We start from the raw sequence: 26,862 nt of genomic DNA on the forward strand, positions 1-26,862 counted from the left end.
GAAAGGACAAGATCGCGGGTACAAGCAGCCAAAATTAGTTTTCTTCGTACGGGGACCTTTGCATTGAGAGGGGCCAGATTAGGTGGCTCTGGCCTCTTGTCAGGATGCATCCTGGACGCCTCCCTGGGGAAGTGTTCAAGGCACTGCTGACTGGCAGGAGGCCTCCGGGAAGACCCAGGACATGTTGGAGAGACCAGGTCTCTCAAGTGGCCTGGGAACTCTTGTATTGGATTAGGGCTACCAACTGTTGTGATCGATATACCCTGATAACAAGTTCCATTATATACAATTTTACCACAACCGAGCCTGGTGGTTTACAGATAAAACCTTAAAATACATATGCACAAATAGCATGCCATTCAATATACTATAACTGTAATGAATCGGCGTGGCTTAATTTGAAAATATAACTCCACTGATTGATTGATACATACTATGTTTAATTCATATCATCTGTAGAATTAACTGAAATTTTTTGTGAAATTGGCTCATACCGAACAAATATTAAAGGGGACCTATTGTGCTCATTTTTCGGCCCTTTGTGTTATGGACTCCTACAGAACAGCTTGTCCGCTTTTACCATACAGCTATATGTGTTGAATACCGAATCCGATCCGGAAGTAGAGATTGAACAGTCCAAAGTTCCACAAGAAAAAAGGTTACTTAAAGACGTCTCTCAATGATAAGTAGCTTTAGCATCTTTGCTTTATGTTTTCTACAGCATCGGTAAGATGTAATGTGGTCATTAAGCGTTTTTTGCGGGACTTTTTTGTTTGTTTCTTTCGGCATTTTTTCCTTACGGAATTGCTACAGTGGATCTTTTTGATCCGCATACTGATTTTCTAGTGGAAATTCGAACCCTAGGTGTCCGCTACAAAGTCCAGGACAACCGGTGTTTAAAAAAATGCAACTAATTTTCATAGGAAACTGCTAATAGCAACCTTCCCCGTGTATGCGCACTCTATAATGCTACACAGACAAGTGGTTTTGCTCCATGACTTAAAAATACAAAATAAACACATTTAGGACACTGATAATTTGTTACTTACTGCTTGCTCTTTTGACTCTTCCACACGACCAAGTAACGTTGTGACATCACAAAGGAGCAGTTTTTCAATGCCCTCTGGAACCAAGCTTTTTGAGCCTTCCTAAACTTCTTTCAGGGCTCACTTCCAAATGCTGCAAACCTCATTATCTTAAACTTTGGCATTGTTTAACGTGAGAATACTACATTGTAACTACATTTGTAGGTCAGAAAATTGGAAAAAGCATAACAGGTCCCCTTTAAGTCGTCATTAATATTTACAGGTAATATTTAAACCCATTTTGATGCCTGACTGTAGAACTGTGTAACATTCTGCAACAAAACCTTGAGATTTTTCTCCTTTTGCGTGTTTTTATAATACATTTCCCATCATACAATACATAACATTTTTGTAAGATTTGATTCCTGAGTCGTTTCAAATGGGACTAAACTTCTGTAAGGCTTCTATGAAGTCTATGAAACACGCTCCTAATTTCACTTAAATTGACTGTTGATCAATTTGGAGTGTTAAATAAAGGAAAATATTTGTTTCTTCAGTGTCCTGTGGTTTTATTCTGTTACATTTGTCAGAAACAAGTATTTTCCTGCATCAATTTATGTTTAAGTTTAAACTATAAAAGGTTGTTACACATATATTTTTTCCTAGTCTATTTTACAATACAACACAAATAAAGGTAACCTTGGGTAATGTAATTTATTAAATGTAATAATGTAACAAATTTTTAAAACAGAGGTGCCCAAACTTTTTCCATTGAGGACCTCATACTGTTATATATATATATTTTTTAATTATGTAATCAGAATAAAAACCGACCACTCTTTGAACACCCCTGCTTTGACGCTAGTGGCAACCTAATGCTTACCGTATACCTAAAAGATTTTTGCGATTCAGGATGATTTTATTCACATAAATGTTTAGCAAATATTTTTATCTACATTTCCAAAATATTACATTCAGCACTTCAACTTCACTTCAACTCAATCCATTTGTGTTCATGAATAATATACAGGGTGATTGAAAAGTAACTCCCTATTTTGAAGTACTTCTAATTTATTTCTGAGGTTTAATTCTTACAAGAAATGAACATGGGAAGAAAGCGTAGTGTATGGAGTTTTAGTTAAAATTCGATGTAGGCGCAAGCATTCACAACCATTTCAAAAGCTGCCTGGGAACTAACTAATTAGCATTAACTGATTTCACAAGGAACTTGTGGGGATGGCAGACAACTTCATGAAACATACACAAAAATTGAGAAATATTACAACATATGAATAAAATATAAATATTTTCAAATAGGGAGTTCCTTCAATCACCCTGTAGGTCTATTCACATCACCAGTTGCAGTTGGTCTTCTGGGTTCCAGTCTAGCAGTGTCACAATTTTTGACCTGTGACCGCCATAGGTTGCCCCTGCCAGAAGCCGTGATGACATCATACTGGACCATCAGCCAAGGCGTCAATGCTCGGCGCAAAATGCTGTGTCCATCTGAGACACACCGCATAGATGTCAAGGTAAAGGTCTTTTTCATTTTGACATGAATCTATAATAAAACAGCAAAAAAATAAATAATAGGGCTAGCTAACCTGTCTCAAATTTGCAGGGCCCTGTGTACTTGCGTGTTCAGGCCTATCCTTGCCACAGGCAGGAGAGCCGGGCATTGAGTTTCAGTGAAGAAAAAGTCCATTGGCAGATTCCCATGAATGAAGTCAACATCATCTGTGACGTCGCCACCAAAGATGGTAAAGTTGGTATCTTTGATCAAGCAGGATGTTCCTTAAAGGGACTCTATGCATCCATTGTTGGGATAGTGAAAGTAAACATGTCTGACTACGAAACAAGTGATGACGACATTCCTTTTAGCACGAAGCCAAAGGGATATCTTTATGAACTGGAATATGTGGATGCCGAGTTCGGTGACGACATGGTGCTAATGGAAGCTCAAATTCGTGAGGTTGTGAGGTTTTTTTTCTAGTAGGCATTTTTGTGAGGCAAATTTATTCTTGCTGGTTGTTGAATAAAGGGAAATAATTAGGGTCATAAATAAGTCTTAAAATTATTTGTCATAATAAAAAATAATTGCAGACACAATAGTGGCAGGCCGCCCTCCCATACCGGCCACCACCACAGCAGGGGAAAATTATTTAAAGTTATTCAGAGCCCTCAGTATTTCTAAAAATGTGAACTTTCTGTTTCCTAATGTTGTAAATGAATATGTATTTAAAATATCATGTCACCCTGCTCTTAACTGATGTGTGCTTGTCGTTCGTTGCCACTCTGATTCATACCGCTGACCGACTTCCTCTTCCTCACGGCTATTTTTAGATGTCCGCTGCTCTAAAATCAAGACACAGGATGGAACTTCTCAGAAACAAAGCTCTGTGTTGTCGTCATTACATGATTGCTGTTTGAGACACTCATATTTTCCCATAAAACATCTGGAAAAGTCCCCTTCTTTGCAAGATTTGTCTGATTCATTTGCCCCTTTTTTGCTTTGCAGACACGTTGTTCGTGGCCACATGTAACCCTGTGACCCTTTACTCCATGAGGGAGCGTGGGGAGACTATTCAGTGCGTGGAACTTAACAACATTTTCCCCAGAACCGTCAGCGGCGTGTGGCAGCCCTTTGTCACGGTGGCCCCCCTGGGGAGTCCTTTGGAGGGGCAGGTGGTGCTGCACGAGGAACAGGTTGGAAGTTTCTTGCCGCTGTCATTTTATGATAACATCTCTCATGAATGTGAGACAAAAGCATGGTTTTGGGTTTGTATAAATATCATAGTGACGGATCATATTATGTCTGTCCAGAATTTATGAGGTTCAAAGAAAGTAAAGCTCACTCACAGATCATATGGTACATCAACCATTAGCAGAAACTTTTGCAGTCATGTAACTACAGCGCCCCCATGTGCTTGCATAGCATACCTTCCTAAAGAAAATTTAGCACACTCCTCACATTTAAGGAACCACTTTTTTCACAATATATCTTCTGACAGAACAATACCATACTCTAGAACAGAGGTAGGGAACCTATGGCTCGGGAGCCAGGTAGGGCTCTTTTGATGACTGTATCTGGCTCTCAAGCATTTACCACAATAAAAATGTATGTTTGCTAACATTTTAAAGTAAACATCACAGAAATCACTGTTAAAAATAATATTAAAAATCAAAACTTTCTTATGCATTTTAATTCGTCCATCTATTTTCTACTGCAATATGGCCGACCATATCCATCTTTCTTGATGATATTTTCCAGGTCAAACACCAAAACTTGATTATTACTGGGTAATGCGGTAGTCTACCTCGGTCATTAAGATGTAAACGTAAACTTTCCTCCTTTAGTCAAATAGTCACCTAGCTAAAGCTGCAGAACCAAGCCTTTTGACGAAGATGGCCAAAAGAATGAAATACGTGTACTGAATACGGTTCAAAACTATGCAGCAGCAGAAGTTGTATTAATGGCAGCAAGTATTTGATTTATTATTAGACACTGCGCTGCTCACGAAAGTGTGCTGGCCACACCCCCTTGGCGTGGGGTAGTGTGCCTGGTCTACATAATTAGAGCCCATTATATCTAAAACTGTTGGTCTTACATAAAAATGCACACATTTTATTGCGTTCAATGTTTAAAAAAATGTATATGGCTCTCACAGATACACATTTTAAAATATCTGGTCTTCATGGCTCTCTTAGCCAAAAAGGTTCCCGACCCCTGCTCTAGAACGTACACTTGATTATACTTGAGAGTAGTCTGTGGACATCAGTAGTGGCACTTGTCATTTTGGAGTGTTTGTGCTCCTTATTATTAATAACTACCATACCCAGGTTCCCAAGGGAGGGGATGATGCTCTGATTCACAATGTCACAGTACATGTTTCCCCACAGTGAACCACAGCTCCCCCAGTGCCATCAGCGCTCATGTACTCCACCTCATGTACCGTGACGCTACCAGCACCATCCTTAACTGTATTATCTTATCTTGTTATCCACTTGTTTTGCTAGTTACTATATTTAGACAATAATGGCTATGGGTTGACTACTTTTTTTTTTACCCCAATTGCAATAGATTCCCACTATTCGTCATCATTATGTCTCGAGACCATCTGCGAGTAGCAAATAAATGTCAGTAATTTTAAAAATGTCGATTTTTGACATACGGGTTTCACATGTTTTTGGAGAAAATACTTTATACTTCTTTGTTTTCTTTTTTAAAGGGGACCTATTATGCAAATTTCCATCCCTTTGTATTGAGTCGTGGTCTCCTGTAGAGAAGCGAGACATGATAACCCACACAGAAAGCTTTCGAGATTTTCCAGAATCTGCACCTATTCCAGCTATGTTTCCTTGGAATTTATTCCTCCCATGGCCCACCTCTGGGCACACCCACTGCGCTGTGATTGGTCCCACTCAGATTGTACCAGGTCACACCCATATAAGGAGCTCACCGTGATGTCACAGGAGAGCCGGTGTTCGAAAAAACTCTGAAACTGAGCGTTCAGAGCCATCCCAAACTTCTTTAAGGGCTCACTTCCAAATGCACTAACCTCATTATCTGAAACTTTGGCATTTTTATCATGAGAATACAACATTCTAATTACATCTATAGGTCAGGAAAGTGGAAAAAGCATATTAGATCCCCTTTAATTTGCAGGGCTGTGAATGCTGAATCACAAATGTGACATGACTGTACCTTCTGGAGTAGCAGCATATTTAAATGTCTGGAAACCTTTCATTTTCATGTCTTGTCCTATCATTGAAATAGAGTAACACGGTGCTCCTTGTGGACATGGCGACGGGGGCGGTGCGGAGGCTCATTTTGTCTCCAGACAGTGAGCAACCCCCCAGCAAAACCTCCAATTGGTGGAGCAGCAAGGAACCACAGGTCCGAGGCCACCATGTCAACACAAATGATCAGAAATTATTATTATTAGGCTCTCAATATCAATTTGACTAGGAACATCTTGACCTGATGTCATACTACCATCATGCATCACTCCAAAATGTCTTTTGCAGGGTGAGTACAAGATGTGCTGTGACTTTGCCCACAAGAACTGGCTGCTCTTCTACAAGGAAGATGGGTAAGATACCAATAAAACTACACTTTTCTCCATAGGACACAAACATGATCAGATATTACAGAGGCTGACAGTTAAATATGCAACAACATATAAACGCTGCAAATACAGAAATGATCAAAACCAAAAGCACACAAACACTGGAAAATTAATGCAACAAGAAAATACTGCAATCACAAACGCCACAGGATGAAAATACAAAAGGAAAGTACTGCAAATGCCAAACACCCCCCCACCCCCAAAACACATGTATGAGAGGAATGCTGTATGTTCACAAAACCAAACAGAAGTTAGCCATGCTACCAGGTGCACCAGACCTGAGGGATATCCATTTTTAAGAAGTTATGGCGTAATATTTTACAGTATAATAGAGGAACCATCCCAAAGGATGCTGAGGTTCTCATTGGGAGTGACCAGGATGGATAGGATCAGTCAGAGTGCTATAACATGTTAGATTGCTTTGGATATAAAGTCAAAGAGGCCAGACTGAGATGGTTGGGACATGTCCAGAGGAGAGATAGTGAATATATTGGTAGAAGGATGCTGCGTTTAGAGCTGTCAGGTTGGAGGCGTAGAGGAAGACCAAAGAGGGGGTTTATGGATGTAGTGAAGGAGGACATGAGGGTAGTTGGTATGAGAGAGACATATGCAGAAGACTGGGTTGGATGGAGGATATTGATTTGCTGTGGTGACCCCTGAAGGGAAAACCCAAAGAGAAAGAAGAAGAATAGAGGAACCATCGCTTATGGCCAAGTGTTATGCTGCTTATGGTTTATGGTTAGAGAAGGGCATCTCTCAAGTTTGGCACCCCTGGTAGCCTGGCTAACTATTTTTGCTTGGTGAAGTTGTAGCATTTCTCTCATGCAGCTGTTTTGAGTGTATCTTATGTGTTTGTCATTGCAACACTTTTCACTTGTGTTTAATCCTGCAGCGATTATGCAATTGCAACATTTTTAATTTGCAGGATTTTCTTGTTGCAGTTGTTTTATTTTGGGTTTTGGATCATTGTGGGTTTGGAGCCTTTGTTACGCATTTGCCCCTGTCAGCCACTGTAAGACACACATGAGCTTGGTGTTTATGTGATTACAGCAACCAGCTGGAGGTGCTCGATGTGCTGGAGGGCCAGGTCCATGCCATCTCTCTGCCAATCAACCTCAAATCCGTCTTCTTGGTAGCGGAAGATCGCTGGCTGCTGCTGGAGAGCAACACCGACAAGTATGGGACAAATTAGCTTGAAAATTATTAGTTTGTAATTTGATGGTATTGAAATGGTTCCCCAAAGGTGTTCTACAGTATAATTTAAAGTGCATGTTAAACACTGGGAAACACATGCTGGAGATTTTAGTCATTTAATTGCATTATTGGCAAGATTCAGCAATTTGTCCTTAGTTGTTACAGTAAAAAAACAAAACATTAAATCACCAATAAGTATTGTGAGTCACAGGAAAAAAACTCTTATTTTTGGTGACTGTATTATTGGTATGCTATAATGGTCTAGCAAAATGTGCATTGCACAAATCACAATTGCTAGAATAGTAGCTCTATCTGTCTGGCTATTTGTGGAAGGGAATTCAGATCAAAACAAAAACTGCCTAAAAGAGGTTTTCATAGCCCGCGTCTCAATTCTAAAGCTTTTGCCACAGATTAATTGCATCTAATTGGTAGTCATTGCTACATACATTTAACCGAGGACTGAGTTATTGATGCAATACACCCCCACACACCCCCAGCATGGATTGTCGCCTGGCGTCAAGGAGAAGGCTCTGCAGCATCCGCTGTAGAACAACCAGGTTTAGAGACAGCTACTTCCCCCTGGCCATCAGACTGCTCAATGCCAAATAAGCCCCTCTACCTGCCCACACGCACAACCAAAACTTTAAATGATTGTTATTTATTCTAAATTATTTAAATTATTTGTACAAATTACTGTTTACGCTGTACGTTGTTCATATTTGATGTAATCTATTTATTTATTATTTATTATTTATTATTTATTATTTATTATTTATTATTTATTATTTATTATTTATTATTTATTATTTATTATTTATTATTTATTATTTATTATTTATTATTTATTATTTATTATTTATTATTTATTATTTATTATTACACAGGAGCCAGGCAACAACATTTTGTTGGCAATTTCACTGCTGTGTTATTGTGCAATGACAATAAAGAAAGTCTATGTCTATGTCTTCAAGGACAACTAGGTTGTAAGGATGGCAGTCATGCTTAATTAATAACAATTAATCCCCAAAAGTGGTCAATTGCCCCAAAACACCAAATGCTGTGCTGTGGCCTCACGTTCAGTGTCTTTAAACAGGAAGTACCTGCTGACCAAGCCCATGCACATGGCGGCCGAGGATTCTGGTGTGTGTCAGCTTCACAGCATCAGCGAGGATGCAGTCAGTTCGGGGCACGGGGCCAGCTCAGGTACATTTCTGACATCTGCGACTGTAATTGAAGGTTAACAAGGCTCTCGTGGCACCCTCTGTTGTCTCCCTAGCGCAGACGTGATGTCAAGGCTATTAATATAACAGCCAGACAGACAAATAGACTTAGGCAGCACATATGTCTTGCCTTGACAAGACCTCTTAGTGAGACAAAGTGAACCCGGCACGTCTGAGGATTTGTTACCGGGAACAAAATGTCACACAGTGTGTCCATAAAGCCCATAACTCACTATAATGTTGGAAATAGTAAACTGGATATACAGTCAATATACCATGATGTGCATATGACTGTAAAAATTGCAGATGTTTTTTAATTTCCTTTTTCCTCTTTTTTTTATTTTGCAAAAATGTTTACTTTCTTCTTGTATATTTTTAATTTACTTTATTTAATTTGACTTTATTCTCATAATATTTTGACTTTGCTCTCGTAACATACTTTTTTCTGCAGACAAATTTTTGGAAATTTTAAAATGTATTCGTTGCTGAGTTTGTTTCTGCCACCGTGGTTAGCCTCGAGATGGATTCGAATCTCCTCTTGGATATCTCTGTGTGCTTAAATGTGCCCTGCGATTGGCTGCCGATCGGTACACACTGATACAAATAACAGAAAACTGCAATGTTTGCATTTTTATTTATGCTATTTAACCCTTTAGTGTGTCTTCAATTACGTCAATTAAAAAAAGGCCACCCCCTGCTTCAATAAACAAATACATATGTTTCTCTCATTGCTGCGTTAGATGGTGCATGCATTCCCCAGATGATGTCATGTGACCAACTTCCCAATGAAAACCTCAGTGCTGCCCTCAGCCAAAAGATAATCTCACCGAATCGCATCATGACTGACACCAGCTCCTTCGCCCAGGTCATTGTGGGCTTCCCAGACCTCATGGTGAAGAAAAAAATCCAAGAAATTGAAAGGTAGCATTTCTAACTATGATTCAATGATTTCTTAAAATGTTTTGTCCAGTCTCCAAATGAGGTATACAGCTTTAAGAGGACTGTCGATCTGTCAGAGATGAAGAGCAGCGGTGCTCACACGTTTCTCCGAGGTGGCCTCCGGACTACGGCCGCCAAGAGAAGCAATTGTGTGAGTCTACTCTCAGCCAATCAAGTGGTCCGAGCTCTTCCGCCAAGCAAGGTGCCCCTGAAGGAGGTCTACCCCAAAGGTTAGCAGTTACGTAACAAACTCTTTATGCATGCACACGACACTTTGATGTGACAACTTCCTGTTTCTCCATCAGATGTCACACCTCCCTTGACTGCAGGCTACCTGGAGGTGACTGATCTGAACTCGAAAAAAGTCAAATATATTCCTGTTCCAAGGTAAAGTATGCAGATAAGTCACCTTTCAATCATCTTTTGATATCTAGAAGTCAGAATAGCGAGTCATGCAGAAATGTTCCACTTTTTGGCCATATATGGTTAACGATTGATAGATCGAAAGATCGGGCTGCACGGCGGTCAAGTGGTTTGCGCGCAGACCTCACAGCTAGGAGACCCGAGTTCAAGTTTGCATGTTCTCGAGTTTGCATGTTCTCCCCGTGCATGTGTGGGTTTTCTCCAGGTACGCCGGCTTCCTCCCACATTCCAAAAACATGCTAGGTTAATTGGCGACTCCAAATTGTCCATAGGTATGAATGTGAGTGTGAATGCTTGTTTGTCTAGATAGATGGATGGATGTAGTACCATTACAACAAACTGGGTGGATCCCAAGAGGTTCCGCTGCACATTTTGTTATTATTATAATTAATTTGTTCTGTCACTGCTGAAACCCTATTTTTTCATTGTTCTGCCGCCTGTTTAGGAAGCAAACAAGATGGGTGTGAAAAACATTGCAGCCTCTGCTGGTTGTTGTCATGTACTGAATGAAATGTAATATGCTTCAAGTAGAGGAAGTACACACCATGAACCTGTCAATACAAATTTTAAAATGCCATAATTACACATTGATTGATAAATTTCCCAAATCACATTTCATTCATCATAGTCTTAAGACTGCCACGCACAATTAGAGTTGAAAAAATAGTCACAAGCAGCAAGTTTCCACTGATAACTTTAGCATATAATGTCTTAGAATCATAGAACCTGGATGCTGACGACTCATGACACTTTAAATGCATCTTAAATGCCATCTTGTGGAGTTAATTTGAAAGGTTGCCTACTGCCACAGCTGTTAATGCCAATGCCTACTTTGAGATCCTGTTTTTTTTTTTAATAGCACACACCCGGCGACTATAGGAGACTTGACGACAATTAATTGATTAGAGGCATATTTTTATTCTTTTTTGTTTTGTAAACGGGCAGCACGGTGGTCGAGTGGTTAGCGCGCAGACCTCACAGCTAGGAGACCAGGGTTCAATTCCACCCTCGGTTTGCATGTTCTCCCTGTGTATGCGTGGGTTTTCTCCGGGTACTCCGGTTTCCTCCCACATTCCAAAAACATGCTAGGTTAATTGGTGACTCCAAATTGTCCATAGGTATGAATGTGAGTGTGAATGGTTGTTTGTCTATATGTGTCCTGTGATTGACTGGCGATCAGTACAGGGTGTACCCCGCCTCTCGCCTGAAGACAGCTGGGATAGGCTCCAGCAACCCTTGTGAGGATAAGCGGTACAGAAAATGGATGGATGGGTGTACCATTACTACAAAGCGGTACAAAATGAATGAATGAAAGATCGATATTCAAACCTCCATCAATATGTCTTTAACACAGTAGTACACTTGGAAGGCTGACTTCAAATCAGCAGCATTTTGCTCACATGTGGAACATTAAAGCTAATGGCAGCTGGCTAAGTGGATAAATAGATTTACTGATCAAGCCAACAGAATTGTAAAACTAAGACTAAGACCTTCCTCCATTGCTGCAACCAACAGGTCCATGTCCGTGTCGCCTTACACCAGCTGGTTGTCCAAGGTGTCTGAAACTGACATGCTGATAGCTCCACTCAGCTCAGGTGGCGTCGTCACAGTGGACATGGGGGGCTACGTCCGTCTCTGGGAAACTGGGCTGGCCACTCTGCAGCGGTCGCTGATGGAGTGGAGGAATATGATTGGCTCCGAGGATGGCAGGCCTGTACAGGTAAATACAATACACTAGCTACTCTAAACTATATCCAGCTGTCAGTATATAAGTTTACTTTCCAGAGAATTGTCCCTTGCTTGCTGAAATGTGAGGAGTATATTGTTTTGGGTTATACTGTACATTCCCTACAGTTTCACTCATCACCACTAGGTGTCAGTGCTACTTAGACAATCACAGTCACCTTTGAGTAAAAGACTCTCACTATAATCTACTGGAAACATTATGCAAACTGGAATGTTTCCACCACCCCCCACACCCAGACTTTACAAGCCAGTCGGAGTGAATGAATGGAAGGTCTTTGTGGTGATGATGCAATAGGTTGACTCTCGCTATATGCTGTAAAAGAGGACACTTGTAGAGCAGCACACTGAGACGGCATTGTAAAGGTGCCCACATTGGATTGGACAGACATACTTCAGATGATGTCGACTTCCACATGCTGAGAACTATGCTATCTGAGCATCGATCTGTGCGCCAGATGCTGATGAGGGCGATTGCTTAGAACAGATTTTCATCATGTTGTGGTTATGGTTCTATGATTCTAAGACATTATATGCTAAAGTTATCAGTGGAAACTTGCTGCTTGTGACTATTTTTTCAACTCTAATTACGCGTGGCAGTCTTAAGACTATGATGAATGAAATGTGATTTTGGAAATTTATCAATCAACGTGTAATTATGGCAATTTAAAGTTTGTATTGACAGGTTCATGGTGTGTACTTCCTCTACTTAAGGCATATTACATTTCATTCAGTACATGACAACAACCAGCAGAGGCTGCAATTTTTTTCACACCCATCTTGTTTGCTTCTTAAACGGGCGGAAGAACAATGAAAAAATAGGTTTTCAGCAGTGACAGAACATTCATTCATTCATTTTCTACCGCTTTTTCCTCACAAGGGTTGCAGGGGGTGCTGGAGCCTATCCCAGCTGTCTTTGGGCGAGAGGCGGGGTTCACCCTGAACTGGTCGCCATCCGATCACAGGGCACATATAGACAAACAACCATTCACACTCACATTCATACCTATGGACAATTTGGCATGTTTTTGGAATGTGGGAGGAAACCGGAGTACCCGGAGAAAACCCACGCATGCACGGGGAGAACATGCAAACTCCACACAGAGATGGCCGAGGGTGGAATCGAACCCTGGTCCTCTTAGCTGTGAGTTCTGGGCGCTAACCACTTGTCCACCGTGCCGCCCAGTGACAGAACAAATTAATTAAAATAATAATAACAAAATATGCAGCGGAACCTCTTGGGGTCTACCCAGTTTGTAGTAATGGTACTACATCCATCCATCTATCTACAAACAACCATTCACACTCACATTCATACCTATGGACAATTTGGAGTCACCAATTAACCTTGTTAACCATTTTTGGAATGTGGGAGGAAACCGGAGTACCCGGAGAAAACCCACGCATGCACGGGGAGAACATGCAAACTCCACACAGAGATGCCGGAGCAGGGAATATAATAATCTAATAATAAATTCTAGTTATTATTAATAAAAAATATATAATTCTGCACCTTGCAAAACATGCTACAAAAAATATCTTGCCAGGGTAGCACATTAAAATGCTTTAATTAAATACAGAAATTGAAGAACAAACATTTGATTTGGAGTGTGGTGAGTTTTCGAGTCTCACAATATGATCACCAGTCAAACTGCAGCGAATGTAGCCAAAACACTGGACAACATGTGCATAACAGTCTGCAGTCTACTGGCAGTCTACTAATAAATTTAACCCATTTCAATTTTGCACAAATGAAGGAAAACCATGTCAACAAACTACCATAGGTTCAAAAAGCCTTTGTTATTTTGCATTCTTTTTTTGTCTCTGACCAAAGTCACAAGTAAATGTGCGAGCAATGATTACTTTCAGTCTACAACCACATATGTCGCCCTGACTCAGCCAATTTGAGGTATATCCACTGGGTTACACTAGAATATAAATATATAGTTAGACAGTAATAGCTAGTGTTGTAAAAGCAGTGGAAAAGTTCTGGTACAGTTCCAGAAATGTTACAGATTTTTGTGGAAATTGCATACCCTAAAAATTTCCCAACAAAAACCAGCAGGCCGCAATCACTTTATTTCAATTGGCTTGTGCTTCTGAATGTGAAGAATTTAGCTTGCAACCTCAGGACCTGGAACCATTATTATAATAATAGTGCATATTATTATTTGTTATACTTTATTGTTAAAATATTAATACTTTATAATGAAAACTGTATTATTCATCTTTATTTTTTAAATGCTGATTATTTATATAATACATTTTCTCTACTTGCATAAACAACTATAACAACAACAATAATCCATTAAAAACATATCCATATCAAGGTGAAATGAGGCAAAGTGCCCTGCAGGTAAACTAAAAGTAATAAACCACAAAAACAAGCCCAGATTCCTCAGCAGTCTTTGATGGGGGGGGTACTCCTTGAGTCCACTGCTGCTCAGACAGAAACCTGCTGTGCTGGCTGTTAGCTGTGGACCAATAACATCCACAGTAGTTCTACTGTATGTGAACAGCCTCTCTATATGCGCAAAAATATGCTTCACACCACTCCGTTTACATCCCTCACCTCCCTACCACACTACCTGCTCGCACATCACACACTACTATCAAGAATGTTATGTTTTTGGGACATGCCTGACACAAGGCAAAAAAACTGATAGAGAATAAGAGTCAAATTTTGGCCATCTAATACATTTAACACAGAGAACTTTAGGAGGGCGTAATAGTAACATACAGGTGTTTCCAGGAAATTAATGAGAATAAACTTGAAATTATACATCTCAATGGAAGTTAAATATATAGTAGTTGGGGAAAAAGTTCCAACCTTTGCAATACCACTGTACATTTGCATTGTTAATGGCGTGTTCTGTATAGCTTGATCTGGCATGTTGCTCCATGACATCATCAGTAAAGCAGCATCTGTCAGCATGTATGATGTCAATAATATGAGCACACAGATCTTTTGTTCAGCCAGGTGTCGAGTGTCAGCAGGTATTTTGTAGAGTGAAGCTACATTCATGCTAGTCCACTTTTATGTGCATAGTCTCTCAACCATCGTGGTTTTGTTTACACCTGTAGGTCATATTTATATAATCTCCTTGGCCACCTGGAATGCTTTAACCTTTCTTGACCTACGGTGTTGTCACTCAGTTTTTATACATGCAGAGACACTTAATGAGTGGAGTGCATGAAAAAGTGGAAAGAAAAGCGCAAAGCCAATGTTGTAATAGGGTCAAGGAGCAAACTGCTCAGTCCGCATTTATTGTAAGCAACGGCAAGTATAATATCAGTTTCACACCAACATCAACATTTTAAAGCGCAGGCAGAGATACAGTATGTAAAGTTCCTGGATGCTGACCACTCATGACACTTTAAATGCATCTTTTGCCACCTTGTGGAGTTAATTTGACAGGTTGCCTACTGCCACAGCTGTTAATACCAATGCCTACTTTGAGATCCTGTTTTTTTTTTTGAATAGCACACACCCAGCAACTATAGGAGACTTGACGACGATTAATTGATTAGAGGCATCTTATTATTCTTTTATTTGTTTTGTAAATGGGCGGCACGGCGGACGAGTGGTTAGCGTGCAGACCTCACAGCTAGGAGACCAGGGTTCAATTCCACCCTCGGCCATCTCTGTGTGGAGTTTGCATGTTCTCCCCGTGCATGCGTGGGTTTCCTCCCACATTCCAAAAACATGCTAGGTTAATTAGCGACTCCAAACTGTCCATAGGTATGAATGTGAGTGTGAATGGTTGTTTGTCTATATGTGCCCTGTGATTGGCTGGCGACCAGTCCAGGGTGTACCCCGCCTCTCGCCCAAAGACAGCTGGGATAGGCTCCAGCACCCCGGCCACCCTCGTGAGGAAAAAGCGGTAGAAAATGAATGAATGAATAAATGAATTATTATTATGTGGACTTCCTCTTCTTGGCCAGTCTGTCCATACCAAAGACTAAAAGACAGAAAATACAATTTTGTCTTTTATTTAGCTGACAAATACTTCCCTAGGCTCCAGCACCCCCTGCGACCCTCGTGAGGAAAAAGCCGTAGAAAATGAATGAATGAATGAATGTTTTGTAAATATTAAAAATAGCCAGCTAGTACATACTGTATGTTACATTAGAATCTCTATTCCCATGGCACATAGAGAAATGTGACCTTGCATGCCATATGTACTGTACTGGGGATTGTATGTCCTGTCCCCAGTGACGCATACATCCCTTAAACCCAAAAGCAGAGCATTAGTCACCCCTTTTTCCTGCTAGTAAACCCATTGATCCCCCTTCATGCCTATAGCAGAACCTCTCCCGAGCCTCACTGGGACTTGACAGATGAGGCAGGTGCACCGGTGCATGTCTCATGTGCTGTCAGGGAAATGCATGAGCATGTGTCTATCAGGTGATGGTAAAAAAACTCAGTCGGCCTTTTGCAAAGCATTCCTGTGTATTGAGGCAGGCATGTGTGCAGCAAAGCTCATGTTCCTGTGATGTCATGCATGGCTCTCACACTATACATATACCTGGACATGGAGAGGTCAGGTCACATGTAGCATGTATACACAAAAAAATTTGGGTAGGGTGAGTTGACATGAACACACAAGTAAATTACTCTAAAAAAGGTTTATTACAGCTCGACTTCATTGAATGAAGTCACTGCACTGTATTAATGATCGACTACAGCTTGCCACTGCATAATTCAGTCTACTGTCATGTATGCCGGATTAACCCTGCAATCTGGGCTAAATATAGCAACCTCTGCTGATGCAGCGCTCGTGTTGAGCTGCACCGAGCGTCAGTTATAGGTGTGGCTAATTGATTAGGTAGAAGATAGGAGGAACTGCTGCTAACGTCAAGATAAGCCCGTCATAAGGGGACAAGTAAAAATTCAACACGAGATAACGCCTTTGTAGAGTAGTATTTCATTCTGAAATGGTCTGTCTACGTCTTCAGCCATAAAAGTACACATATGGTTAAGTGTCAAAACATGAGATCCATAGTTCTTCCAAATAATATGTGAAGGAGCGATATCGCAGGTCCTTTCTTCCTGCAGCTGTCAGGCTGTACAACTAGCACTGCTCCCAATAGACTTCTACACCACTATGTACATCTGTGCAATACTTTGTTTTTTACATTCAGTATAGTTACTCCAGACTCCACTCACTGTGCAATATCTGATCAACCTCCATGTGCAATATTAAGGGCTCTAAATGCAATATACTAAGTTCTATGTGAAGTATTTCCATAATGCCTCATATTAACTCTCTAACAAGATCTCAGTGTATAGACTGGTCATATATCTCATCTCGTTTCATATTATCTACATACTGTATTGTATATTTTGTTAATACTTGGGTTGTTTATATTGTTTATTTTTCTATATTGTGTATTTTTGTACTGCTTAACTGATTCTGTACTCTTGCTGCTGTGCAATGCAAATTTCCCCACCGAGGGACGAATAAAGGCATATCTTAATCTTAATCTTAATATAAAGACATTAATACAAAAGAGCTACATTGTTGTCATTGACAAGCATGCTTTTCTAGGTCCAGTATGTTTGTATTGGCAACTGTTATATTGGAGACACTGTTGCAACAGGTACGTACCATTTGGATTTTGGGGTAATCAATGTGTTATCTCCTGTTTCCTTTTCAGATTACCATCAAGAGGGACAGTGGTTTGGACGTCAGTGCCCCTAAACATGGCAAAGTGGACTCCAAAAATGCTCCTCATGTGGGCGGCAACCAATGGGCTGGTGGCACAGGTGACAAGCCTCACCCACAAACAGCATTGAGTGAATTTTGACATGAAGTTAGCCTTTATTGTGTAATGTCCACATCCATTGTTGATCAGTGTATAAAATACATTAACAATATAATATTCATCATAATACATATGCTATACATCAGGGGTGTCTAAGGTGTGGCACAGTGGCCATTTGCGGCACCATGGATGTTTGGGTTTGTTTGTTTTTTTCAGCTCACTGCAAATTCAATTAAAAAAGAACTGAAACTCAGAAACAACATAACATCGTAATACTATGAGGGGGATATATTCGCATAAGTTTGCTTAGTAATTTTCACAACACTATTATGATTATAAAATTCAAACATTATGTGAATAAAGTCAGTGTTATGCAAAAGAAGACAGTTAGCAAAATTGAAAAAGTACACTTTGTCACCTATAACACAAAGGCCTATTCATTACATGAAGTACATGCACCCTCCTCCTACAGGAAAAGTTATCATACTTTTTGATACTTGGTCGTTGTGGCTGAACAGGTAGAAGCCGGGACATAGCACCTTCATTTGCAGTCCCTGACCATGACAGACAGCACCTTTTAAGCATCAAAAGACACTGGCATTGACTGCTGTGGCTGGAGGCAACTCCCTGTTGTTGTTTTGTCATTAACTCCACAAGATGGAAGTTGCTGTGGTGGTTAGCACCCGGCATCTGTATCTACCTCTGGATACACTTTAAAATTTTGGTTGCACTACAACACTCCAATGTGTCTTACACATACCGTACTGTTGTTTAGAATAACCGCTGTTAAAACACTGGTTCTGTTGCTTCTGTATTGTGCAATGCACTAGGTGGTAGAGACACCGCTGGGCTGGGCGGCAGGGGGGGGCCTTATCGCCTGGATGCGGGACACAAGGTGTACCAGGTTTCCCAGGCAGAGAAGGACGCCGTCCCAGAGGAGGTCCGCCAAGCCGCACGAGAAATGGCAAAGAAAGCCTTCAAAGAGAGGTGAGAAGATGAAATACTGTAAATGCTGTAATTCTAACCAGGCCGTATATTGACCTAAAACACACAAAATAACTAGAAGGAGGCTTCATTTTTTTAACTTTAATAATAATTTGGAGCACATGAGAGAATGGCTAAATGAAAACCAAGGTCTCTTTGAACATATGTTCATTCATTAACATATAATATGTAAGTAGTATACTGCAGTAATAGCAGCAACAGAGCCAATACAAACCAACAGAGGTGAACCATAGCTGAATCTTTGTGGTTCTATGAGTGGGGGAAAGCCCCCCACCTCCCCTGTGTGTGTGTGTGTGTGTGTGTGTGTGTGTGTGAACGTGTGTGTGCATGTGTGTGCGTGCGTGTGGCTGACAGGGCATCCTTTTCAGCAGCTCCACCATGAAGGCTCCCTCTGTTCTCTCCGTTTTGTTCTCTTTCATCCTCCACATCCACCCCCTCATCGTCAAGACACACTACACTGACTGCTTTCACCCCCAAAAAAGGACTTCTATCTCCTCCAACTTTCTACTTTTTCCTACTTCTCTCTATCTCCTGACCGTCTAAAAAAAAAACCTGTAGCTGCACGCTATCCCGAAATCAGTTGTCAGTGTTCTCTCCCACCATCACCCCTCCGCCCCTGGTTCATTCACACACCGACACAATCCTTTTGTTTGCTCAGTCTTATGGTTAAACGTCGACAAGGCTGTTATCCTTCGATTTTAAAGCCTGCAGTCAGGAAAAAACAGGTTTAGGTATGCTGAAATGACAGAGTGCATGTATACACACACTTTGACTTATCACGGCTGTGTCGACATGCCTGTAAGCTCCCAACCATGTGTCATTTTTTCACATGAGACATGAATCAAGTCAGTTTAAAAGATTAGTTCTCATATTGTGGTGTGAAAACGTGTTTTCCCCCCCTTCCGGAATTCTTTTTTTGTATCTTTGTTTGTCACAGTTAAACGTTTCAGAATGAAATGTTGATGACAACACACCTGGACACAAAATTCAGTTTTTAAATGAAACATTTTATTATTAAGGCAGAAAAATACAGTGTGAAAAGTGATTGGCCCCCTGTTAAAACATAACTTCACTGAGATTAATGGGTATCTATTAGTGGTGGAAATGTGATAAAGCTATTTCTAAAGCTCTGGGACTCCAGTGAACCCCAACCTAAGCCATTATCTACAAATGGCAGAAAGATTTGTAACAATGGTCAACCAAAATCACCCCAAGAGTGCAGTAACGATTCATCCAAAAGGTCACAAAAGACCCCACAGACCCCCACAGTGTGTAATGTATAAGGGTGTGTGATTTGACAACCGATATTGGCTGTGTATTACTTATTTCGCAAACTGTTGCATGTTGCAAGCGGTAGTATCTGTTTTGGATTTATTGTTTTTTCATGTATTTAAAAAAGGTCTTGCGCAAATAATCCCCTAAGAAAATCATAATAAACCCTCACACAAGTACACTTTTGTTGGCAGATGCTGCGTGAATATGTCAAATTGCTCAGATTTTTTTTCTTATGCGGCCACTTGTTGCTAGGCAGGTGAAGTGCAAAACAGGAAATAAAAATGTTTCCCACTATACTACATGACAACATAAGGCGGTGAGCCACATAGCAGCTGAACGTGGAAATAGACAATAGTTTTCCTGTATTCAATATAAAATTGTTGTATTTGTGTGTCTAAATTGCGTACAAATACACAGTGGTCAAAGGTTCATGGAATGAAAGTTGATTGTTTTTCTTATGTGTTTACTTTCAGCAACTCCACCTTGTTTTTGTGGTTGTTACATTTCTCCGTCTCCACTTTGAGGCCAAAATGGTCATTCTCTCTTCTTTACCATGTTAAATTTAAGCTGAGGAATTTGGAGGAAATAGCAGCACAGTCACTGGTCACACACACACAGGGAGGAATGTGCGAAGGAAGCGGCGGGGCCATGTGTTTCTCTCTCTGTGGGCTTTGACAAAGTTGTGGTGGACAACAACAGGCAGACAGTTGCTTGCTGTAAAAGAGAGACGTGACTCGTAAACAAGTGTCGTCATTGTTGTGAGCTTCCAGTCTTGATGAGGAGAATACACGAGCACACGCTGAGGTTTTAATGTGATTTAATACAATTTTCATATGATTAACAGTCATACAAGTGTAAAAATAAGTTCAATGTTAAAATGTAAAACAGTCAACTTTGGACTAGGGCATAATGCGAATCACATCACAAATTTACGTTTTACATTCTTTACTGCGATTAACGTATAAAAGGTTAAGTACTACATTTTTTCATTTTGTAATAACAGCTGTACATTTCATTCATTCATTCATTTTCTACCGCTTTTCCTCACGAGGGTCGCGGGGGTGCTGGAGCCTATCCCAGCTGTCTTTGGACTGGTCGCCAGCCAATCACAGGGCACATATAGACAAACAACCATTCACACTCACATTCATACCTACAATTTGGAGTCACCAATTAACTTAGCATGTTTTTGGAATGTGGGAGGAAACCGGAGTACCTGGAGAAAACCCACGCATGCACGGGGGAGAACATGCAAACTCCACACAGAGATGGCCGAGGGTGGAATTGAACCCTGGTCTCCTAGCTGTGAGGTCTGCGTTCTAACCACTCGACCGCCGTGCCGCCCCCTATTTATAATCATTCATTCATTCATTCATTTTCTACCGCTTTTTCCTCACGAGGGTCGCTGGGGGTGCTGGAGCCTATCCCAGCTGTCCTCGGGCGAGAGGCGGGGCACACCCCGGACTGGTCGCCAGCCAATCACAGGGCACACACAGACAAACAACCATTCACACTCACATTCATACCTATGGACAATTTGGAGTGGCCAATTAACCTAGCATGTTTTTGGAATGTGGGAGGAAACCGGAGTACCCGGAGAAAACCCACGCATGCACGGGGGAGAACATGCAAACTCCACACAGAGATGGCCGAGGGTGGAATTGAACCCTGGTGTCCTAGCTGTGAAGTCTGCGTTCTAACCACTCTATTATCTACTATTATCAATTATATAAAATAATAAATGTCAATTACAAAAATATCTGTAATATTTGTTTACTTACTAAATTATTATTACTTACTAATACTTGTTCCTTTTATCTATATTTTTTAATCTATTTTTAATATTTATTTGGTTATTTTATTCACCAACCGTGTTGAAAGGGAAGTACGCAACCCTGTCGAGACATGAGACATACCATGTTTGTGGTTTATTGTGTGAGTAATTGTGTTTTAGTATATGTGTGTGTTTAAATTGAATGGCTCATACTCTTCCTGTCTACACACAATTGTTGTGTCTGTCTACTGTCATGCAAGCAGTCATGCACACTGTGGCGAGCTATGACACGCTACATGATTATCTCACTACGACACATACAGTATCGTTACATCTGTGTATCTCTGCGCTGGTTACAGTCTGCTTGTCATCACATGTTTTAAACACATGCAGTATACTACGCAGACACACAATAACCCCAAAGGAGGATTATACTGTATTATGCATGTAAGATTGAGCAATGCTGAAGTATTGTGACAGGATTGCACAGATAAGGCATAGCACACCTGTCATTTCCACAGGTGCGTTTCGTCAAACAACACATACATAAAACTCTTCATATTTGACAGCACTGACCTCTTAGTGCCTTTATTTCCACAGGTGTTCTCCGCGTTCCTTGCTTCCAATAAGTTTGTTGAGAAGTTATGTTAGTTATGTATCTATCTGCCTAAGATGTATGTATCTGCCTCTCCCTCAGACTGAAGGAGATCGACATGAGTGAGTATGATGCCGCCACCTATGAGCGATTTTCCAGTGCAGTCAGGAGACAGGTTCAGTCTCTACGCATCATACTGGACACTTTGCAGGTGATGTCATCTTTTCTGTAATCTGGAATGCTCCAAAAGTGGTGTGATTTGAAATTCAATTTTGCGGGCAAAAATATCATCATCAACTTTGAGTGTGGTTTTTGTTCACTTGTTGCTAGGCAGAATTTGTAGGGCACAATCACTGGCGCTCTTGGTGCAAAACAAATTAGTCAATTGCACCTATTATTTTTGTTTCCTTGGCAGCTTCCTTTGGCGACATAACAAACCAGAGAAAGAACAGAGGGAGTATGCAAGAACACACCAGAAAATTTTCTTAATTGTATTAATTATTATAGTGAAGCTAAATAAATTCATTCATTCATTTATTAATTTTCTACCGCTTATCCTCACGAGCTTATCCCAGCTGTCTTCGGGCAAGAGGCGGGATACACCCTGGACTAGTCGCCAGCCAATCACAGGGCACATATAGACAAACAACCATTCACACTCACATTCATACCTATGGACAATTTGGAGTCACCAATTAACCTAGCATGTTTTTGGAATGTGGGAGGAAACCGGAGTACCCGGAGAAAACCCACGCATGCATGGGGAGAACATGCAAACTCCATACAGAGATGGCCCGAGGGTGGAATTGAACACGGGTGTCCTAGCTGTGAGGCCTGCGTGATAACCACTTGACGCCGTGCAGCCCCTAAATAAATTCATGAATGAAATAAAATGAATCAAATATTAATTGCATCCACTAATTAATTTGACTAAATAAAGGCCATGTTTAACATACATTACAATTACTTGGAGACATCATAATACCGTACGTACTGTCCTTGCTGCAGTACCTATAATGTGCCACAAGGTGATAGCATCTGCAAATACAGCATCAAAGCTATATGCTCACAGAATGCTAACACAACTGCACACCTAATTTGTGAGGTTTGTTTGAATACAGTGATGTGGCCATATTCCTCAGGAAGTGCTATCGTCTTTGCATTATTGTTTTGACTTTCCTCTTTTTGTTTGAGTGCACTTCAGGAAGTGGGTATGTGTGTGTAGGTTACTGTGTCATGGATTGAGAGGAAAATCACATTTTACATAAGAATGTTTACAGAGCTCGTGACCATGACAAAAAAACCTAACCAGTTCTCCCGTCCAGCTGTGAACTACGATTTGTAGACATTGTGTGTGTGTATGTGTGTGTGTGTGTGTCTGTGTGTTTTCCATCCAGGTGTTTGCGGCCATGCTTTGAACACTGCTTATTGTTTGCCTTTGTCCTCGTAGCCTCCGGCCTCTTTCCCTACCCTCAATGTTAATATGAGGGAGATGACACGCACGTGATGCTGTGAAGTCATGTTATTTTTATCATACCTGAGGAGTGATTTAGTGCACACACACACACACACAATGAAGCATTCTTGGCAGCTTTTCATCAGGCTGACAGTGTATTGTGTGTATATTCTCACCAGAGAGAAAGCCTATCTCTGTCAGCAGCTGGGAGGCTTTTCCACACACAAAGTTGAAATGAGGATTTAAAAAAAAAAAACACTTGTAATACATATATACAGTATTTTTAACTCGCACCTGGCGATCCTACCAACTGTGTTCCACTTATTTATGCCACATATCAGCAAATATTAGAAATGGGGCTGTTCCGAACGTATCCCAATCATCCATGAGTGAAATCTACCGATAGCAATAATGATACCAATACCGATCACATCGATGCAGCGTAAATGTTTAAATGTTCCCTACTCTCACTACAAATCACAATGTCATCTGCAAACATCATAGTCCATTCTTGTCTAACTTCATCTGTCAGCCTGCCCATCGCCATAGCAAACAATAAGGGACTCAGAGCTAATCCCTGATGCAGTTCCACCTCCACCTTGAACTCTTCTGTCACACCTACAGCACATCTTACCACTATCTTACAGTTCCCATACATGTCCTGCACCACTTTAAGATACTTCACATATATATGCATGCATATACTATATATATATATATATATATATATATATATATTTTTTTTTTTTTTTTTTTTTTTTTTTTTTTTTATTGTATATACACACATATATGTCCTTAGTCAGACTATGGATAGACATTATGTACAATTATAGTATGAACCTTGATGGCCATGTTGTACTGAGCAGCTAACCCTTATGTACATCCCCAATTGTCGTACTGAGCATCCAGGTCATGACCTTGGCCATTGTCACACTTTTGATCTATGCCATGACTGTCACTATTATTCTGTGGTTGCATTATAAACATATAAAAAAAGCAGAAGAAAAACCTCATATAAGAAACCTTAAAATGCTCACTGAGCTGAAATCTCAGTAGATATGCGACGGTGGTTTTGTGTAACTTTAGAGTTGTATTTACGTATATACCACTATTGTCTCAAGCATGTAAGACATTTTGCAGGGTAAACCGATGTGGTGAAGAGTGGGCGGTTACTGTTCCTTAAAAGGCCTCAAAAGAGCATCGTAAGGTTTCTTTTATTTCTAAGTGTTTGTTTATGTGTTGCAGGCTAAAGCTAAGGAGCGCCAGTGGCTGAAGAACCAGGCTCTGGGAGAACTGGACGATGCTAAAATCATTGATGGCCTCACTGGAGAGAAGGCCATATATAAACGGCGAGGAGAGCTCGACCCTGAGGTCCGTGTGTGTGTGTTTAGACTTTGCTCCTGCACCACACCTTTAAACACACGCACAATTATGGCCCACACACACACAATGTTGACCTTTATCTGTCTCACGGTACATTCCAGTGGTATATGAGAGATTATTATTACACACTGGCTTTCTTCTGGAGTTTCTATGCTAATTATACAAACTATAATTCCATCATGCAGTCTTTTAGCTGCAAACCTTTTTTAGTTTTGGTACGGTTACCAGTTTAAACAAAACATTTAATCCAAATGAAGTGTTTTTTATTTTTAAGTTAATGTCTGTTTTTCTGGTGCCGTGTTCACAGCCTGGCACTCCCCAGCAAAAGCCCAAGCGTTTGCGCGTGCTAGCTGACGTGTCGGGAAGCATGTACCGTTTCAACGGTGTGGACGGCCGCCTGGAGCGCTCCATGGAGGCCGTGTGCATGGTCATGGAGGCCCTGGAAAGCTACGAGCACAAATTCAAGGTGAACTAAGACACACATCGAAGCAGAGATCGGTGTTGTGGTGTTCCTCAGAGAAGTGATCTAGGCCCCTGTACTTTGCCATTGTATGTTAGTAAGTTTGTTTACACCAAATTAGATGTTTTTTTTTAAATAATATTTCATGTTGTTTAAAAATGTGTATGTGTGTGTCCTCCTGTGAAATATTTATATTTACAACCCAAAAATAATGCAAGAGGAAATGCAAGTTTTGAATTCCTGATCGCCAATAGAGATACTTTTTTATAAACATCATGTTCTAAAACATGTTTTCATTGGTTGAACATAGTACGTATATCATAACTGCACAATTTTAACATGACATGAAGGATAAACTTATACAATCTCATCATGTTAAAGTAAAATTGTTATAGGTTACCATTGCATCGTACATTTTCCTACCCAGCAACAGTGAAAATGAGCAGTCACATGGTCTTGGCCCATATTAGAAACAGCTCGTAAACATCCTGAAATAGAAGAAGAGTTGATCCGGTGGTGCCAGGCGGACCCCCGCTCTTACATAAGCTAGTTATGATGGAAGGTTGACAGTAAATGGCAAGAATGAATACAGCATGTACAGAGTTCAAATACTACTTTAAGTGGGTGTTATGTGGCATCCATCACCACCTTCCCCTGACGTCATCCTGGGTGCTATACTGAGTCCGGGGTCAGGGTGGCGCCTTTGTATCAAAGAAAAGCAACATTGTTGCTACCATCATTCATTTTGAATTTGTTGGATGATTTGTTGTATTTTTCTGTGTGGTTATTATCTTATCTTCCTTCCTGCAGTACGACATCTTGGGGCACTCGGGCGACGGGTACGACATCGAGCTGGTCCAAGTGAACAAAGTCCCCAAAAACAACAAGCAGAGACTCACTGTTCTCAAGGTAGAACTTTTAGATTACATTCTAGTACATTTAATGAGGTCTGCAAAAGTACAGTGTAACCTCCAAAACCAAAGGCAAGGCATTCATGTTATTCTGATGACCTCAAAAACTAATAAGAATTTTTCAAAAAAAATAAAAATAATCGTGATTCTGTTGATCTGAATTGTTATTGTCACTTTAGTCATGTTGTACTAACTGGTAACAGTTTTAACACATTTTGTTACACGTTCAAAGCATTAATTAATGCTGTCCCCCAAAATGATTCCCTGCTACAGACTATGCACGCCCATGCTCAATTCTGCATGAGCGGTGACCACACGGTGGAGGGCACAGCGGCCAGCATCAAGGAGCTGTCCCAGGAGGAGGCCGACGAGCACTTTGTGGTGGTGCTGAGCGACGCCAATCTGGAGCGCTATGGCATCAGGCCCGAGCACTTTGCCCGGGTGCTGACCTCCGACCCGCAAGTCAACGCCTTTGCCATCTTCATCGGGTCTTTAGGAGATCAGGCCGAAAGGTGAGAAAAGGGGACTTTGGTGGAGAATACGAAGGGAATGAAGCAAACA

The 26,862-nt window shown here is 40.8% G+C and overlaps 1 protein-coding gene across 2 annotated transcripts in view; it reads left to right on the forward strand.

Moving 5' to 3' along the window:
- vwa8 (von Willebrand factor A domain containing 8) overlaps positions 1-26,862 on the forward strand; it is a 49,771-nt gene that overhangs the window by 19,336 nt on the left and 3,573 nt on the right. For both annotated transcript variants that reach the window (XM_058082481.1, XM_058082482.1), the window contains 18 exons: positions 2,449-2,557; positions 2,647-2,785; positions 3,544-3,731; positions 5,803-5,922; positions 6,054-6,118; positions 7,205-7,330; positions 8,442-8,551; positions 9,309-9,460; positions 9,539-9,737; positions 9,813-9,894; positions 11,446-11,650; positions 17,335-17,443; positions 18,273-18,429; positions 22,194-22,302; positions 24,793-24,918; positions 25,238-25,396; positions 26,201-26,299; positions 26,575-26,813. In XM_058082481.1, the coding sequence (XP_057938464.1) occupies positions 2,449-2,557; positions 2,647-2,785; positions 3,544-3,731; positions 5,803-5,922; positions 6,054-6,118; positions 7,205-7,330; positions 8,442-8,551; positions 9,309-9,460; positions 9,539-9,737; positions 9,813-9,894; positions 11,446-11,650; positions 17,335-17,443; positions 18,273-18,429; positions 22,194-22,302; positions 24,793-24,918; positions 25,238-25,396; positions 26,201-26,299; positions 26,575-26,813 (2,493 nt within the window). The remainder of the gene's footprint in view (positions 1-2,448; positions 2,558-2,646; positions 2,786-3,543; positions 3,732-5,802; positions 5,923-6,053; positions 6,119-7,204; positions 7,331-8,441; positions 8,552-9,308; positions 9,461-9,538; positions 9,738-9,812; positions 9,895-11,445; positions 11,651-17,334; positions 17,444-18,272; positions 18,430-22,193; positions 22,303-24,792; positions 24,919-25,237; positions 25,397-26,200; positions 26,300-26,574; positions 26,814-26,862) is intronic.

This window comes from Doryrhamphus excisus, chromosome 9 (genome assembly GCF_030265055.1).
Source record: "Doryrhamphus excisus isolate RoL2022-K1 chromosome 9, RoL_Dexc_1.0, whole genome shotgun sequence".
Taxonomy (NCBI): Eukaryota; Metazoa; Chordata; class Actinopteri; order Syngnathiformes; family Syngnathidae; genus Doryrhamphus; species Doryrhamphus excisus.